The sequence below is a fragment of the Bombina bombina genome, chromosome 5, assembly GCF_027579735.1.
Source record: "Bombina bombina isolate aBomBom1 chromosome 5, aBomBom1.pri, whole genome shotgun sequence".
Lineage (NCBI taxonomy): Eukaryota > Metazoa > Chordata > Amphibia > Anura > Bombinatoridae > Bombina > Bombina bombina.
Window position 1 is genome coordinate 30,201,609 of NC_069503.1, and position 15,549 is coordinate 30,217,157.

The 15,549-nt window shown below is 40.2% G+C and overlaps 1 protein-coding gene across 1 annotated transcript; it reads right to left on the reverse strand.

The window, feature by feature from the left end:
• Window positions 1-550: 550 nt before the first annotated feature.
• LOC128659750 (gastrula zinc finger protein XlCGF26.1-like) lies at window positions 551-7,885 on the reverse strand. The gene is made up of 2 exons (XM_053713329.1): window positions 7,769-7,885; window positions 551-2,585 (listed from the first exon to the last, which is right to left on the reverse strand). Exons 1-2 carry the CDS (start codon window positions 7,785-7,787, stop codon window positions 1,324-1,326), a joined length of 1,281 nt encoding a protein of 426 aa, XP_053569304.1. The 5' UTR covers window positions 7,788-7,885; the 3' UTR covers window positions 551-1,323.
• Between the last annotated feature and the right edge of the window lie 7,664 nt (window positions 7,886-15,549).

A 15,549-nucleotide genomic window follows, 5' to 3' on the forward strand; every position in this document is an offset into this window, starting at 1 on the left:
CAAGGGAGTCCTTCCTGACACCTGGCAGTCTGATTAAACAATGTGAACGCTTATAACTTAAACTTTATTACAGTAAACAATAGCTGATGCCAGGAAACCTGTTTTCAGAAAATAGTTTCTCAAAGCTGAACAAAGTTAACCCTTCAAGTCCTGACAGAGGGGTATGTCACATATACATATTGTTTATTCACATTAAGTTTAGTAACATTTAGTCTGTTATTATATGGGGCACAGAGATCAGAGCTTGTGTTTAGGTATAACATTATAGGGGGCGGTTTTGTTGGTTTTAATCAATTAACCTATCAGCAGTTTTTGTATGATTTTTAAACATGCATCCTGCCCTGCCTCTCCAGACTATGATTACAACGTAACCACTGAAACATGTCAGTCTAGGCATGCCCCTTATTTGTTTCTCTTGGATGCGTCCTATATCTTTTTAACGTACCTTTTAAGTATTTTATTCATCTTGAAGACTGCGGATCCTTTCCCCCCTCTCTGCATTTCAATACCAGTTTGGATACTGCTTCATCCCCCTGGGTGTTTTGCCAGGCATCGGGCTAGCATATTCACTCCTCCCCTGCTGCTACGAGTCAAGAATGACATCATCCTTCTGTGTACTGTGTGCAGCTCCCGCAGAAAAAAGTCAGCCACTTGTAATGGCTTATTATTTATTGCGCACCAGCAAACGGGCAAATTAGCACCCCCCTTGTAATCTAGCCCATTGTGTCTCGTTAAATAAAATCAGTTTCCCCTCAGTAATTCCTCTGGTATATAACATGTACAATGCTAAGCATCTATTGCTATAAGAAAAGGATTATCCACCTGATGTGCACATTAAATATATCTCCCAGATGTCAATCATTTGAGACAGATGTTCTAGTTTATACAATTCTCTAACACTCTATTAGATAAAGGCTCCTTTAGTCTCTAAATATAACATACAACTCCTAACACTGGCATATTAACAAACAACACTGGGGGTGCTTTGGTGGTGAATGTTTCTATAAACTGGCCAGTATGAGGGTAGAGTTGTATATTCCTGTGTGGTGTTTGGATTCTATCACATTGATATGAGAGAAACTGAGGTGCACATATATAGACACAAAGAACAGCAGCAGAGTACTTCCAATATGGAGATTTTGTAACTGGGATTTAGAAAGTATTATTAACAACAGGATCCTTTGTTGACTCTTCTGTTTAAAGAGTTTGTCTTCCTTAGGATAATTCTTAAAAGGTTTTCACACAGTGCATATAAAGTTTGTTTTGTGAGTAAATATTTGGTGTTTTGTGATACCTGACTGACATGGGATACCCTTTTCCACTTTATAAATATGTGAAAGGTTTTTCTCCTGTGTGAATCCTTTCATGAGTTTTCAGATTACTTTTTACTGTAAATTCTTTTCCACACTCTGTACATGTGAAAGGTTTTTCTCCTGTGTGAATCCTTTCATGAGTTTTTAGATCAGTCTTTTGTGTAAAACATTTCCCACACTCTGTACATGTGAAAGGCTTTTCTCCTGTGTGAATCCTTTCATGAGTTTTTAGATCACTCTTTTGTCTAAAACATTTTCCACACTCTGTACATGTGAAAGCTTTTTCTCCTGTGTGAATCCTTGCATGACTATTCAGATGACTCTTTTGTAGAAAACTTTTTCCACACTCTGTACATGTAAAAGGTTTTTCTCCTGTGTGAATCCTTTCATGAGTTTTCATATTACTTTTTACTGTAAATTCTTTTCCACACTCTGTACATGTGAAAGGTTTTTCTCCTGTGTGAATCCTTTCATGAGTTTTTAGATCAGTCTTTTGTGTAAAACATTTCCCACACTCTGTACATGTGAAAGGCTTTTCTCCTGTGTGAATCCTTTCATGAGTTTCTAGATCACTCTTTTGTCTAAAACTTTTTCCACACTCTGTACATGTTAAAGCTTTTTCTCCTGTGTGAATCCTTTCATGAGTTTTCAGATTACACTTTAGTGTAAAACATTTTCCACACTTTGTACATGTGAATGGCTTTTCTCCTGTGTGACTCCTTACATGAGTTTTCAGATTACGCGTGTTTGTAAAACGTTTTCCACATTTTGTACAGGTTAAAGGTTTCTCCACTGTGTGGGTCTTTTCCTGAGATATAAGCTTTGCCTTGGATGTGAAACATCTCCCACACTCATTACATGTGAAAGGTTTCTCCCCTGTGTGGGTCTTTCTGTGATACATAAGGCTTCCTTTAGATGTTAAACATCTCCCACATTCTGTAAATGTGTGAGGTTTCTCCTTTGTATTAATCATTTGGCTAAACATAAGACTTTTCTCTTCTTTAAACTCAGTAACTGTGTGTGGTTTATCCTCGGGGATAATAATTTCACTAGATAAGGCATCAATGTTGTCCTCTTGTTTGATGACTAAATTACTATCTGTACATAATGATTTCTGCCCAGTTCCTGGCAATTCACCATGTTCTTTAAATATCTGCTGTGATTTCCCCAATGTTTGTGAATAGTCATTTGTGTCTAAGACGTTTGGAGTTTGTGGTATCATTCTGATGCTTCCTTTAGTGAAGGATGGATATGAACTATTCAAGTGATTGTCTACATAAAAGGAAAAGGAATAAAGAAAATAAATAATGTTTATTCTTTATAATGGAATCTATCTTAATACAAGAATCATAGAAACATAGAATTTGACGGTAGATAAGAACCAAAAAGGCCCATCAAGTCTACCCATACTACTTTTTCCTTAGGATAGCCTTTTGCATGTCCCAGGCATTTTTAAATTCCTTTACAGTCTTTGTGTTTAACACCTCAAATGGAAGTTTATTCCATGAATCCACCACCCTTTCTGTAAAAAAATGCTTCTCCTGAATCTGCTACCCTCTAACTTTAGATTGTGAGCCCTTGTTTTGGCATTTATTTTTGTGTGAAGAATGCTTTCAGCTTCTATTTTATTAAGTCCCTTCATATATTTGAAGGTTTCTATCATGTCACCTCTTTCCTTTCTATCCTCTAACCTATACATATTTAGATCATAGAGTCTTTCTTTGTACGTTTTATATTTTAGACCATGTACCATTTTAGTAGCCCTCCTTTGGACAGCTTCTAGTTTATTTATATCTTTCTGAAGATATGGTCTCCAGAACTGTACACAGTATTCCATATTTGGTCTAACTAATGATCTGTAAAGTGGCATAAGAACCTTGCTATTTCTGCTACTAAAACCTCTTCCAATGTAACCAAGCATTTGACTGGCCTTGCTGGCTTCTTTAATTACAGTCAGTAATGTACCATTGAGACTATAATTGGCCTTTGGGTTTTTGGATCCTATATGCATACTTTTGTTCTTGGTAATATTAAATTTCAGATCCCATTTATTTGACCAGTCCTCTAGTTTATTAATATCACAGTTCATTTGATCAACTCCTCCTGGAACATCTACCCTGTTACAAATTTTTGTATCATCAGCAAACAAGCAAACCTTTCCCTTAAGCCCACTTCCAATATCACTTATGAACATGTTAAACAAAACAGGCCCGAGAACTGACCCTTGGGGAACACCACTAGTAACTGATGCCTCATTTGAATGTACTCCATTAATTGAAAATCTCTGTTGTCTATCTTTAAGCCAGCATTCTACCCACTTAACAATCTTAGCATCTATTCCAAGGCAATACATCATATTATTTATTTACAATCCATAAAAATGGCTTCTGTTTTGTGTTTATTTTTAAATTGATTATCCTGTAAATTACAAATAAAAACAACAAAAGACAAATAATGTAAATATTTCTATATCATAATAAACTAAACCACTGATTACTGCTGAAAACAAGTTATAGGGCCCCATTAAACAAGGTGCAGATGGATAATGTTCTCAGCCAGGGAACAAGTACATCTGTATTCTGGGCAAGAGAGGTGGCATCCACCATCCTCATTTAACATTACAAAAGTAACTGCAGATACAGCCCTGCCCGGCTCATGCTCAGCCAGTGGGGTAAGAATATGATAGGGCCAACTTATTAAATGTCGGACGGACATGATCCTCTGTAGCGGACATGTCCACCCGACATTACTAAATGCCGACAGCATACGCTATCTGTATTTATCATTGCACAACTATTTCTGGTGAAATGCTTGTGCAATGCTGTCCCTGCACGTCGCGGCCATTCGGCCGCTAGCGAGGGGGGTCTTATGACCGCTGCTTTTTAACTCCTGAATCCAGGAAGCCAGAAGGCTCGCATGGAATAAGCAGCATTGACTGATAATAAATCGGCCCAAGGTCTTAATCATCACAGACTAATAATTATTGTGAGATGTTTTGAAAGGCTAAGGAGCAGTGATCTTATGATGAATTTTAGCTTTGGGCTGTGGTTGTTTGATTTATATAATCAGTCAAAACGTTATTACTATTAATAATACTCACTGTTAAATTAAGCACATAAATTGGTTGCGGTTATGGGGTGGGGAACACTCACTGGAGGAGTTGTGGGTGTTCCACACATGGGAAAAAGGTAGGCAAAAGTGTAGTTAAGGGAGTTCCATGAGCTGGGTCAGGGCAGGGGGAGGTAGAGTTGCAGGTGTTTTGAGAGAAGGTGTTGACATGAATGTTTTTAAAAGATGCAGATACAAATATAATACATACAGAGAGAAGCGCACTCACAGGAATGAACAACTAGCTTCATACCATTGTTAGCCTGTTCTATGGCAATTTACCACCTGGGTGCAGCTTCTTTTAGCCCAGTAATGCTTTTCACAGAGTAAAATTTTCATGTAGTATATCAGTCCAGCAGCAACCCCAGACGATCTTTTCGGCCTTCATTGGGCCTCGTCAGTGAGGTGTAGCCATATTCCTCTAAGCACACTGAGCCAGGAGTCCATATCTGGTTTCCCCTTTTGCCCTTAGGGAGACTAAATACATACAGAGAGAAGCATTTCGGCCTTCATTGGACTTCGTCATTGAGGTGTAGCCAGATTCCTCTGAGCACACTGAGAAAAGAGTCCACATCTGGGGTTGCTGTGTTCCTTGGTTAGAGAGGAATTGCCTGGTATTTCGGAGCTGGACTGACCGTTAGGCCAGATCAGACTGATATACTACAGGAAAGTTCTACTTTGTGAAAATCAATACTGGTTTAATGTCACACCACTTTGTCTCAGCGGCGGCCCCGCACTCTCCACCCACGGCCGTTGCCATGGTTGCGGCAGTTGTTGTGGCATGCGGGCATGACATCATCGCCATTTACCTGTCTGCTATCCTTGGTGTGAACCTGCGCTTATGTAAGTACCTCTTTACTTATTATACCTTGCCCAAGTAAAGGTTGTCTTGTGCTCCCTGGGTGCTATGTTTTATTGCTCTGTTTGCTAATGCTGATTGCCTTACTGTTGCTGAACTCTGCCTGTCTGTGAACACCCTACTGATTAACCCCTGAACTGCTGATTGCCTTACAGTTGCTGAACTCTGCCTGTTTGTGGCCACTCTGATTAACCCCTGAACTGCTGATTGCCTTACTGTTGATAAACTCTGCCTGTCTGTGACCACTCTACTGATTAACCCCTGAACTGCTGATTGCCTTACTGTTTCTGAACTCGGCCTGTCTGTGACCACTCTACTGATTTAACCCCTGAACTGCTTATGTAAGTACCTCCTCACTTCCTATAACTTGCCCAAGTATAGGTTGTCTTATGCTCCCTGGGTGCTATGTTTTATTGCTTTGTTTGCTAATGCTAAATACCTTATTGTTGCTGAACTCTGCTTTTCTCTGACCACTATACTGATTAACCCCTGAACTGCTGGATTGCCTTATTGTTGCCGAACTCTGCTTGTCTCTGACCACTCTACTGATTAACCCCTGAATTGCTGATTCCTTGAATTGCCTGTCTGTTGCCGGACTTTGCCTTTGGTTCCCTGAAGGATTGGACTGTCTACTTGGTGCCTTCCTCAACCTTTCTGGGACCACTTACCTGCTTTCTCATCTCTACAGTGAGTATTGGATTGCATCCTCATTTATTTATTTCTTCTTATTTTCTGGGATATTTCCTTATCTTGCCACTGGGATAAGAAGACTACTGGCCAGGATGGGTCTGATAGGGAAATATCCCATGATCATTACAGCTAAAAGATGATTCCCCCAGGTGGTAAATTGCCATAGAACAGGCTAACAATGGTATTGAGTTAGTTGTTCATTCCTGTAAGTGCGCTTCTCTCTGTATGCATTTATTCTCCATAAGAAAAAAAGGGGAAAACAGACGTGGACTCCTTGCTCAGTGTGCTTAGAGGAATATGGCTGTACCTCACTGACGAGGCCCAATGAAGGCTGAAACGATTGCCTGGGGTTGATGTGTTCCTTGTTCAGAGAGGAATTGCCTGGTATTTTTTTTTTTTTTTAATTAATTTTTATTCGATTTTAGAATGGAAGGTAACACTTGGGGACACACAGGACCCCTGCTCAAACATACACAAACAAAAGGATCGGACACGCAGGTCCGGTTACAATAGCTGTCAAAACATTGATACACCATAAGTAAATTGCAAAGATTTGTGGTGAAAATAATTCACCAAGATTGAACCCTGGTGTGGGCTCTGAATATGGGAGGGGGGGCCCAGGTGGTACTTATAAATTAAATTTAATGCTCCAGAGATCAAGCCAGAATAAGTTGCAGTAATATATATTAATTGATTTGTCCATATAGGTTGAGGAGCAGATAACAAAAAATTTCAAGAGACAAGTGGGATGTACATTGTGCCTAGCACACACTGAATCCAGCACTAATTGCACCTAGCACTCTTTGCACCTGGCAAACGCTGTACGTAACACTCATTGTAATTGGCACACACCGTACCCAGCACCCGCGGTACCTAGCACCCATTGCACCTAGCGCACATTGCACCTGGCGCACATTGCACCTGGCGCACATTGCACCTGGCACACATTGTACCCGGCACACACTGTACCCGGCACACACTGTACCCGGCACACACTGTACCCGGCACACACTGTACCCGGCACACACTGTACCCGGCACACACTGTACCCAGCACACACTGTACCCAGCACACACTGTACCCAGCACACATTGCACCCAGCACACATTGTGCCCAGCTCACACTATACCTAGCACACGCCGTACCCAGCACCCCCCTTGCCTAGCACACGCGGTACCTAGCACACGTTGAACCTAGCACACATGGTACCTAGCACACATGGTACCTAGCACACATGGCACCTAGCACACACGAGACCTAGCACACACGAGACCTAGCACACATGATACCCAGCTCACGCTATTCTTGGCACATGCCGTACCCAGCACCCGCCTTACCGAGCACACGTGGTACCTTATGCACATTGAACCTAGCGCACTCTGTACCTAGCACACGCCGTACCTAGCACACGTCGTGTCCAGCACACACTGTACCTAGCAAGCATTGTACCTAGCACACATGGTACCTAGCACCCACTGTACCTAGCTTGCGCTATACCTGGCACACGCCGTACCCATTGCCTGGTATTTTGGTGCTGGACTGACCGTAATAGGCGAGATCAAACTGATATACTACAGGAAGGGTCTACTCTGTGAAAAGCATTACTGGGCTAAAAGAAACTGCACCCTGGTGGTAAATCACCATAGAACAGGCTAACAATGGTATTGAGCTGGTTGTTTATTCCTGTGAGTGTGCTTCTCTCTGTATGGATATAAATATAATAGTTTATATTTGTTTAATGAGTGATTTATTCTATATTCACAGTAATTAAAGTCAGCATAATATCTACTTTACTCACCTAACACATATGAGTTCATGCTGATAACAGGCTCCAATGTCTGTGCTCAGGAAGAAGGTTCCCTTATTCACTCCAGTTACATCAATACCTGATATCTCTCAGTGCTCTGGCCGTGTCTGTAAAAAGTATATTAAACGGTTTAGAGAGATAATAATAAATAATGGTTCTGATTAACTGTACGTATGGTATAATTAAAGGCACGCATAACAATTCATGTAATACAGATCAGCTGTTTAGGTTATTACATATGTGCTATTGATTCAGCACAAGCATTTAGTACAGTTAGCGCTGTGGGTGTTATAATTACATTGCATGTGATACAGATCAGCTGATTAGGTTATTACATATGTGCTATTGATTCAGCACAAGCATTTAGTACAGTTAGCTCTGTGAGTGTTATAATTACATTGCATGTGATACAGATCAGCTGATTAGGTTATTACATATGTGCTATTGATTCAGCACAAGCATTTAGTACAGTTAGCGCTGTGGGTGTTATAATTACATTGCATGTGATACAGATCAGCTGTTTAGGTTATTACATATGTGCTATTGACTCAGCACAAGCATTTAGTACAGTTAGCTCTGTGAGTGTTATAATTACATTGCATGTGATACAGATCAGCTGTTTAGGTTATTACATATGTGCTATTGATTCAGCACAAGCATTTAGTACAGTTAGCGCTGTGGGTGTTATAATTACATTGCATGTGATACAGATCAGCTGATTAGGTTATTACATATGTGCTATTGATTCAGCACAAGCATTTAGTACAGTTAGCTCTGTGAGTTATAATTACCCCTTAAATATTGATCTTTCCAGAACGTTACGCTATAAGCTCAGTTGTAGACAATCTATTTATGAGTGGGACAAAGCACAACCTTACAAATATATTATAATCATTTTCCCCCCATTATTTATATCAAAGAGCAGCACTTACACAAATGTTAAATAAGAGTTGTTTATATGTAAGTTAAATCTAATACTACAGTATTGATATTGTACTTCCTACAGATCCTCACTGTCAGACATTTTGTATTTACTAAAAATAAAATGTGTAACAAAAACCACACACAAATAGTGATAATAATACAGAGCAATATGCAGGAATATAACCAAAGTGACAAGAGTCTTTAATGGAGACAGAACCACAAATACAAATAGTTCATACGATGTTCCTCAGAAGGAAGAGAAAGAAACACATCATAGCATAATACTGTGTAATCTTCACTCCCCAGATGGAAGGCAGACCCAGAATACTCACATTAGTTAGAGCTTCAACAGCACAAGGTAATCAGCTCTATTGTGCAGACCCCAGGCAGACTGGATACAGACAAATGCTTAAAGCAAATGTACAATTTATTAAAAACAAAAGACAAACCTCTTGTAGATCACTAAGGGTAACAGGTACAAACATACACAGATACTATGTGTGTGATAGTCCGTTGTTACAGACCGCATGAAACCTCTTGTAGATCACTAAGGGTAACCGGTACAAACATACACAGATACTATGTGTGTGATAGTCCGTTGTTACAGACCGCATGAAACCTCTTGTAGATCACTAAGGGTAACCGGTACAGACATACACAGATACTATGTGTGTGATAGTCCGTTGTTACAGACCGCATGAAACCTCTTGTAGATCACTAAGGGTAACCGGTACAAACATACACAGATACTATGTGTGTGATAGTCCGTTGTTACAGACCGCATGAAACCTCTTGTAGATCACTAAGGGTAACCGGTACAGACATACACAGATACTATGTGTGTGATAGTCCGTTGTTACAGACCGCATGAAACCTCTTGTAGATCACTAAGGGTAACCGGTACAAACATACACAGATACTATGTGTGTGATAGTCCGTTGTTACAGACCGCATGAAACCTTTTGTAGATCACTAAGGGTAACCGGTACAAACATACACAGATACTATGTGTGTGATAGTCCGTTGTTACAGACCGCATGAAACCTCTTGTAGATCACTAAGGGTAACAGGTACAAACATACACAGATACTATGTGTGTGATAGTCCGTTGTTACAGACCGCATGAAACCTCTTGTAGATCACTAAGGGTAACCGGTACAAACATACACAGATAATATGTGTGTGACAGTCCGTTGTTACAGACCGCATGAAACCTCTTGTAGATCACTAAGGGTAACAGGTACAAACATACACAGATACTATGTGTGTGATAGTCTATTGTTACAGACCGCATGAAACCTCTTGTAGATCACTAAGGGTAACCGGTACAAACATACACAGATACTATGTGTGTGATAGTCCGTTGTTACAGACCGCATGAAACCTCTTGTAGATCACTAAGGGTAACCGGTACAAACATACACAGATACTATGTGTGTGATAGTCCGTTGTTACAGACCGCATGAAACCTCTTGTAGATCACTAAGGGTAACCGGTACAAACATACATAGATACTATGTGTGTGATAGTCCGTTGTTACAGACCGCATGAAACCTCTTGTAGATCACTAAGGGTAACAGGTACAAACATACACAGATACTATGTGTGTGATAGTCCGTTGTTACAGACCGCATGAAACCTCTTGTAGATCACTAAGGGTAACAGGTACAAACATACACAGATACTATGTGTGTGATAGTCCGTTGTTACAGACCGCATGAAACCTCTTGTAGATCACTAAGGGTAACAGGTACAAACATACACAGATACTATGTGTGTGATAGTCCGTTGTTACAGACCACATGAAACCTCTTGTAGATCACTAAGGGTAACAGGTACAAACATACACAGATACTATGTGTGTGATAGTCCGTTGTTACAGACCGCATGAAACCTCTTGTAGATCACTAAGGGTAACAGGTACAAACATACACAGATACTATGTGTGTGATAGTCCGTTGTTACAGACCGCATGAAACCTCTTGTAGATCACTAAGGGTAACAGGTACAGACATACACAGATACTATGTGTGTGATAGTCCGTTGTTACAGACCGCATGAAGCCTCTTGTAGATCACTAAGGGTAACCGGTACAAACATACACAGATACTATGTGTGTGATAGTCCGTTGTTACAGACCGCATGAAACCTCTTGTAGATCACTAAGGGTAACCGGTACAAACATACACCGATACTATGTGTGTGATAGTCCGTTGTTACAGACCGCATGAAACCTCTTGTAGATCACTAAGGGTAACAGGTACAGACATACACAGATACTATGTGTGTGATAGTCCGTTGTTACAGACCGCATGAAACCTCTTGTAGATCACTAAGGGTAACCGGTACAAACATACACAGATACTATGTGTGTGATAGTCCGTTGTTACAGACCGCATGAAACCTCTTGTAGATCACTAAGGGTAACCGGTACAAACATACACAGATACTATGCGTGTGATAGTCCGTTGTTACAGACCGCATGAAACCTCTTGTAGATCACTAAGGGTAACAGGTACAAACATACACAGATACTATGTGTGTGATAGTCCGTTGTTACAGACCGCATGAAGCCTCTTGTAGATCACTAAGGGTAACAGGTACAAACATACACAGATACTATGTGTGTGATAGTCCGTTGTTACAGACCGCATGAAACCTCTTGTAGATCACTAAGGGTAACAGGTACAAACATACACAGATACTATGTGTGTGATAGTCCGTTGTTACAGACTGCATGAAGCTACACACTGTATCTGTAGTCTTTCTGTACCGGATAGGTACCCCTCCTTGTGACCAATTTGTACAATGCTTAAAAGACTCTACATTTTGTATTTGTCATGCGCTCTACCAACAGTCCTTTAACTTCTCTTGGTCAGTAGTGAGTTGTCTTAAATCACACTGCAAGGGGGGGAGAGACAGGAGGTAAAATTTTAATTTTTAATTGTTATCTAGGACAGAGATATGAAAAGTAAGCTTTTGTGTTTACATAGATTGATAACACAATAAGATATGATCTCTCACCAAGCTTAGCCCATTTAAAATGTTCATAACGTATATAATAACAAAATAAAAAGATGCATACTAACAATACAGTGTAATAAAACTTACTATGAATTTTTAAAGAGCAATAGGTTTATTTCTGACATTTTGTTCTGCATCTGTATCATGTGACTATGATCAGCCAATAACAGACTCATATCTGTATATAATATAAACTCTTGCACATGCTAAGTAGCAGCTGGTACATGTGTTTTATAAACATTGTGTACATTTTGTTCTGCACCTGTATCATGTGACAGTGATCAGCCATAACAGACTCATATCTGTATATAATATAAAATCTTGCACATGCTAAGTAGCAGCTGGTGTCACATAACGTGTGTTTTATAAACATTGTGTACATTTTGTTCTGCACCTGTATCATGTGACAGTGATCAGCCAATAACAGACTCATATCTGTATATAATATAAACTCTTGCACATGCTAAGTAGCAGCTGGTGTCACATAACGTGTGTTTTATAAACATTGTGTACAATGTGTTCTGCACCTATATCATGTGACAGTGATCAGCCAATAACAGACTCATATCTGTATATAATATAAACTCTTGCACATGCTAAGTAGCAGCTGGTGTCACATGACGTGTGTTTTATAAACATTGTGTACAATTTGTTCTGCACCTGTATCATGTGACAGTGATCAGCCAATAACAGACTCATATCTGTATATAATACTCTTGCACATGCTAAGTAGCAGCTGGTGTCACATGACGTGTGTTTTATAAACATTGTGTACAATTTGTTCTGCACCTGTATCATGTGACAGTGATCAGCCAATAACAGACTCATATCTGTATATAATATAAACTCTTGCACATGCTAAGTAGCAGCTGGTGTCACATAACCTGTATCATGTGACAGTGATCAGCCAATAACAGACTCATATCTGTATATAATATAAACTCTTGCACATGCTAAGTAGCAGTTGGTGCCACATAACGTGTGTTTTATAAACATTGTGTACAATGTGTTCTGCACCTATATCATGTGACAGTGATCAGCCAATAACAGACTCATATCTGTATATAATATAAACTCTTGCACATGCTAAGTAGAAGCTGGTGTCACATAACGTGTGTTTTATAAACATTGTGTACAATTTGTTCTGCACCTGTATCATGTGACAGTGATCAGCCAATAACAGACTCATATCTGTATATAATATAAACTCTTGCACATGCTAAGTAGCAGCTGGTGTCACATGACGTGTGTTTTATAAACATTGTGTACAATTTGTTCTGCACCTGTATCATGTGACAGTGATCAGCCAATAACAGACTCATATCTGTATATAATATAAACTCTTGCACATGATAAGTAGCAGCTGGTGTCACATAACGTGTGTTTTATAAACATTGTGTACAATTTGTTCTGCACCTGTATCATGTGACACTGATCAGCCAATAACAGACTCATATCTGTATATAATATAAACTCTTGCACATGCTAAGTAGCAGCTGGTACATGTGTTTTATAAACATTGTGTACAATGTGTTCTGCACCTGTATCATGTGACAGTGATCAGCCAATAACAGACTCATATCTGTATATAATATAAACTCTTGCACATGCTAAGTAGCAGCTGGTGTCACATTACCTGTATCATGTGACAGTGATCAGCCAATAACAGACTCATATCTGTATATAATATAAACTCTTGCACATGCTAAGTAGCAGCTGGTGTCACATAACGTGTGTTTTATAAACATTGTGTAAAATTTGATAATGGAAATAAATTGAAACAGCTATTTTATATAAAAATAAACCTAAAGGTGAAATCTCCCATACATTTTATACTCTTTTATACACTGTTATAAAAAGTAATTAGAAACACATTACAAGGAACAGCAAAGTCACAATTTAACTTTCATGATTTAAATTTAATCAACTTTCTGTTTACTTCTATTATTGAATCTGATTTGTTCCATTGGAGACCTTTGTGACAAAGCATACAATGCACTATAGTGCGCTCTCTGCTGATTAGTGGCTGCACATACAAACCTCTTGTCATTGGCTCACCTGATATGTTCAGCTAGCTCCCAGTAGTGCATTGCTGCTTAAATAAAGGATACCAAAAGAATGAAGCAAATTTCATAATAGAAGTAAATTGGAAAGTTTATATCTTTAACTAAACAATGAAAAAACATTTTGGGTTTCTTGTCCCTTTAAGGGAAGCCAAATGTACAAGACACTGTCCCTTTAAGTGTGTGATCATGTGACATAAACAGCAGCAGCTGAAGGTGCAGAATACACTTACTAAGGTCTTTACTAACAACAAGAATCAGTCACAGATCAGTGGGATAAACGTTCTGATGATAAACAGGTGCAGCTAATAGAAATAAGAAATGTATTATAAAATAACCTCATTAGAAATAAAATAATATGCAGATCACAAGATATTTATCATTAGATCAGTAAATGTGATGAGACTGATACAACAGGGCCATAAGCTGAGTGATATTTATTACTGGAGCAAATAGCAGCTTCAGAATAATTTTAAACCCTTAACGACTGTGATGTGCCCTATTAAGGGATTGTTTGTCTGTAATAGAGTCTTGCCGCACTATTAGACCCTACTGCACTCTTGCTAAAATAGCGCAATCTCACAGCTGGCAGTGGGACCGCACCATTAAAGAAACACCCCCATATATAGACCAGTGATGTCATTAAAAAATTAAATGAAAAATGGTTAATCTAGGCTCTACAGGGAATTATAAACCTGGTTGGCTGATACTTATAAATCTGTTGCTCATTGGATAACAGGAACAACCCCCACAAATGTATTATTGGACAGACCCCTCAAGCTTGAAAACATGGTTTGGTTCTGCTGCAAACAATGAGAGAGAGCAATAGAGGGGGCAGAGAGAGCAATAGTGAGGGGGAGAGAGGGAGCCAAAGAGAGGGATGGAGGGAGAGCAAAAGAGAGGGGGAGAGAGAGAGCAAGAGAGAGGGGGAGAGAGAGCAAAAGAAAGGGATGGAGAGAAAGAGCAAAAGAGAGGGGAGAGAATCAGAGCAAAAGAGAGGGGAGAGAAACAGAACAAAAGAGAGGGGAGAGAGACATATCAAAAGAGGGTGGAGAGAGAGCACAAAAGAGAGGGGGAGAGAGTGCAAAAGAGAGGGGGAGAGAGGGCAAAAGAGAGGGGGAGAGAGGGCAAAAGAGAGGGGGAGAGAGGGCAAAAGAGAGGGGGAGAGAGGGCAAAAGAGAGGGGGGAGAGAGCGCAAAAGAGAGGGGGGAGAGAGCGCAAAAGAGAGGGGGGATAGAGAGCGCAAAAGAGAGGGGGGATAGAGAGAGTGCAAAAGAGAGGGGGGATAGAGAGAGTGCAAAAGAGAGAGGGGAGAGAGAGCAAAAGAGAGAGGGGATAGAGAGAGCGCAAAAGAGAGGGGGAGAGAGAGCAAAAGAAAGGGGGGAGAGAGAGCAAAAGAGAGAAAAGAGCAAAAGAGAGAGGAGAGAGAGCAAAAGAAAGGGGGAGAGAGCAAAAGAAAGGGAGGAGGGAGAGAGCAAAAGAGAGGTGGGAGAGAGAGAGCAAAAGAGAGGTGGGAGAGAGAGAGCAAAAGAGAGGTGGGAGAGAGAGAGCAAAAGAGAGGTGGGAGAGAGAGAGCAAAAGAGAGGGGGAAGAGAGGGGGGACAGAGGGGGAGAAAGAGAGAGAGCAAAAGAGAGTGGGGAGAGAGAGAGCAAAAGAGAGGGGGGAGAGAGAGAGCAAAAGAGAGGGGTGAGAGAGGGCAAAAGAGAGGGGAGGAGAGAGAGCAAAAGAGAGGGGGGAGAGAGCAAAAGAGAGGAGGGAGA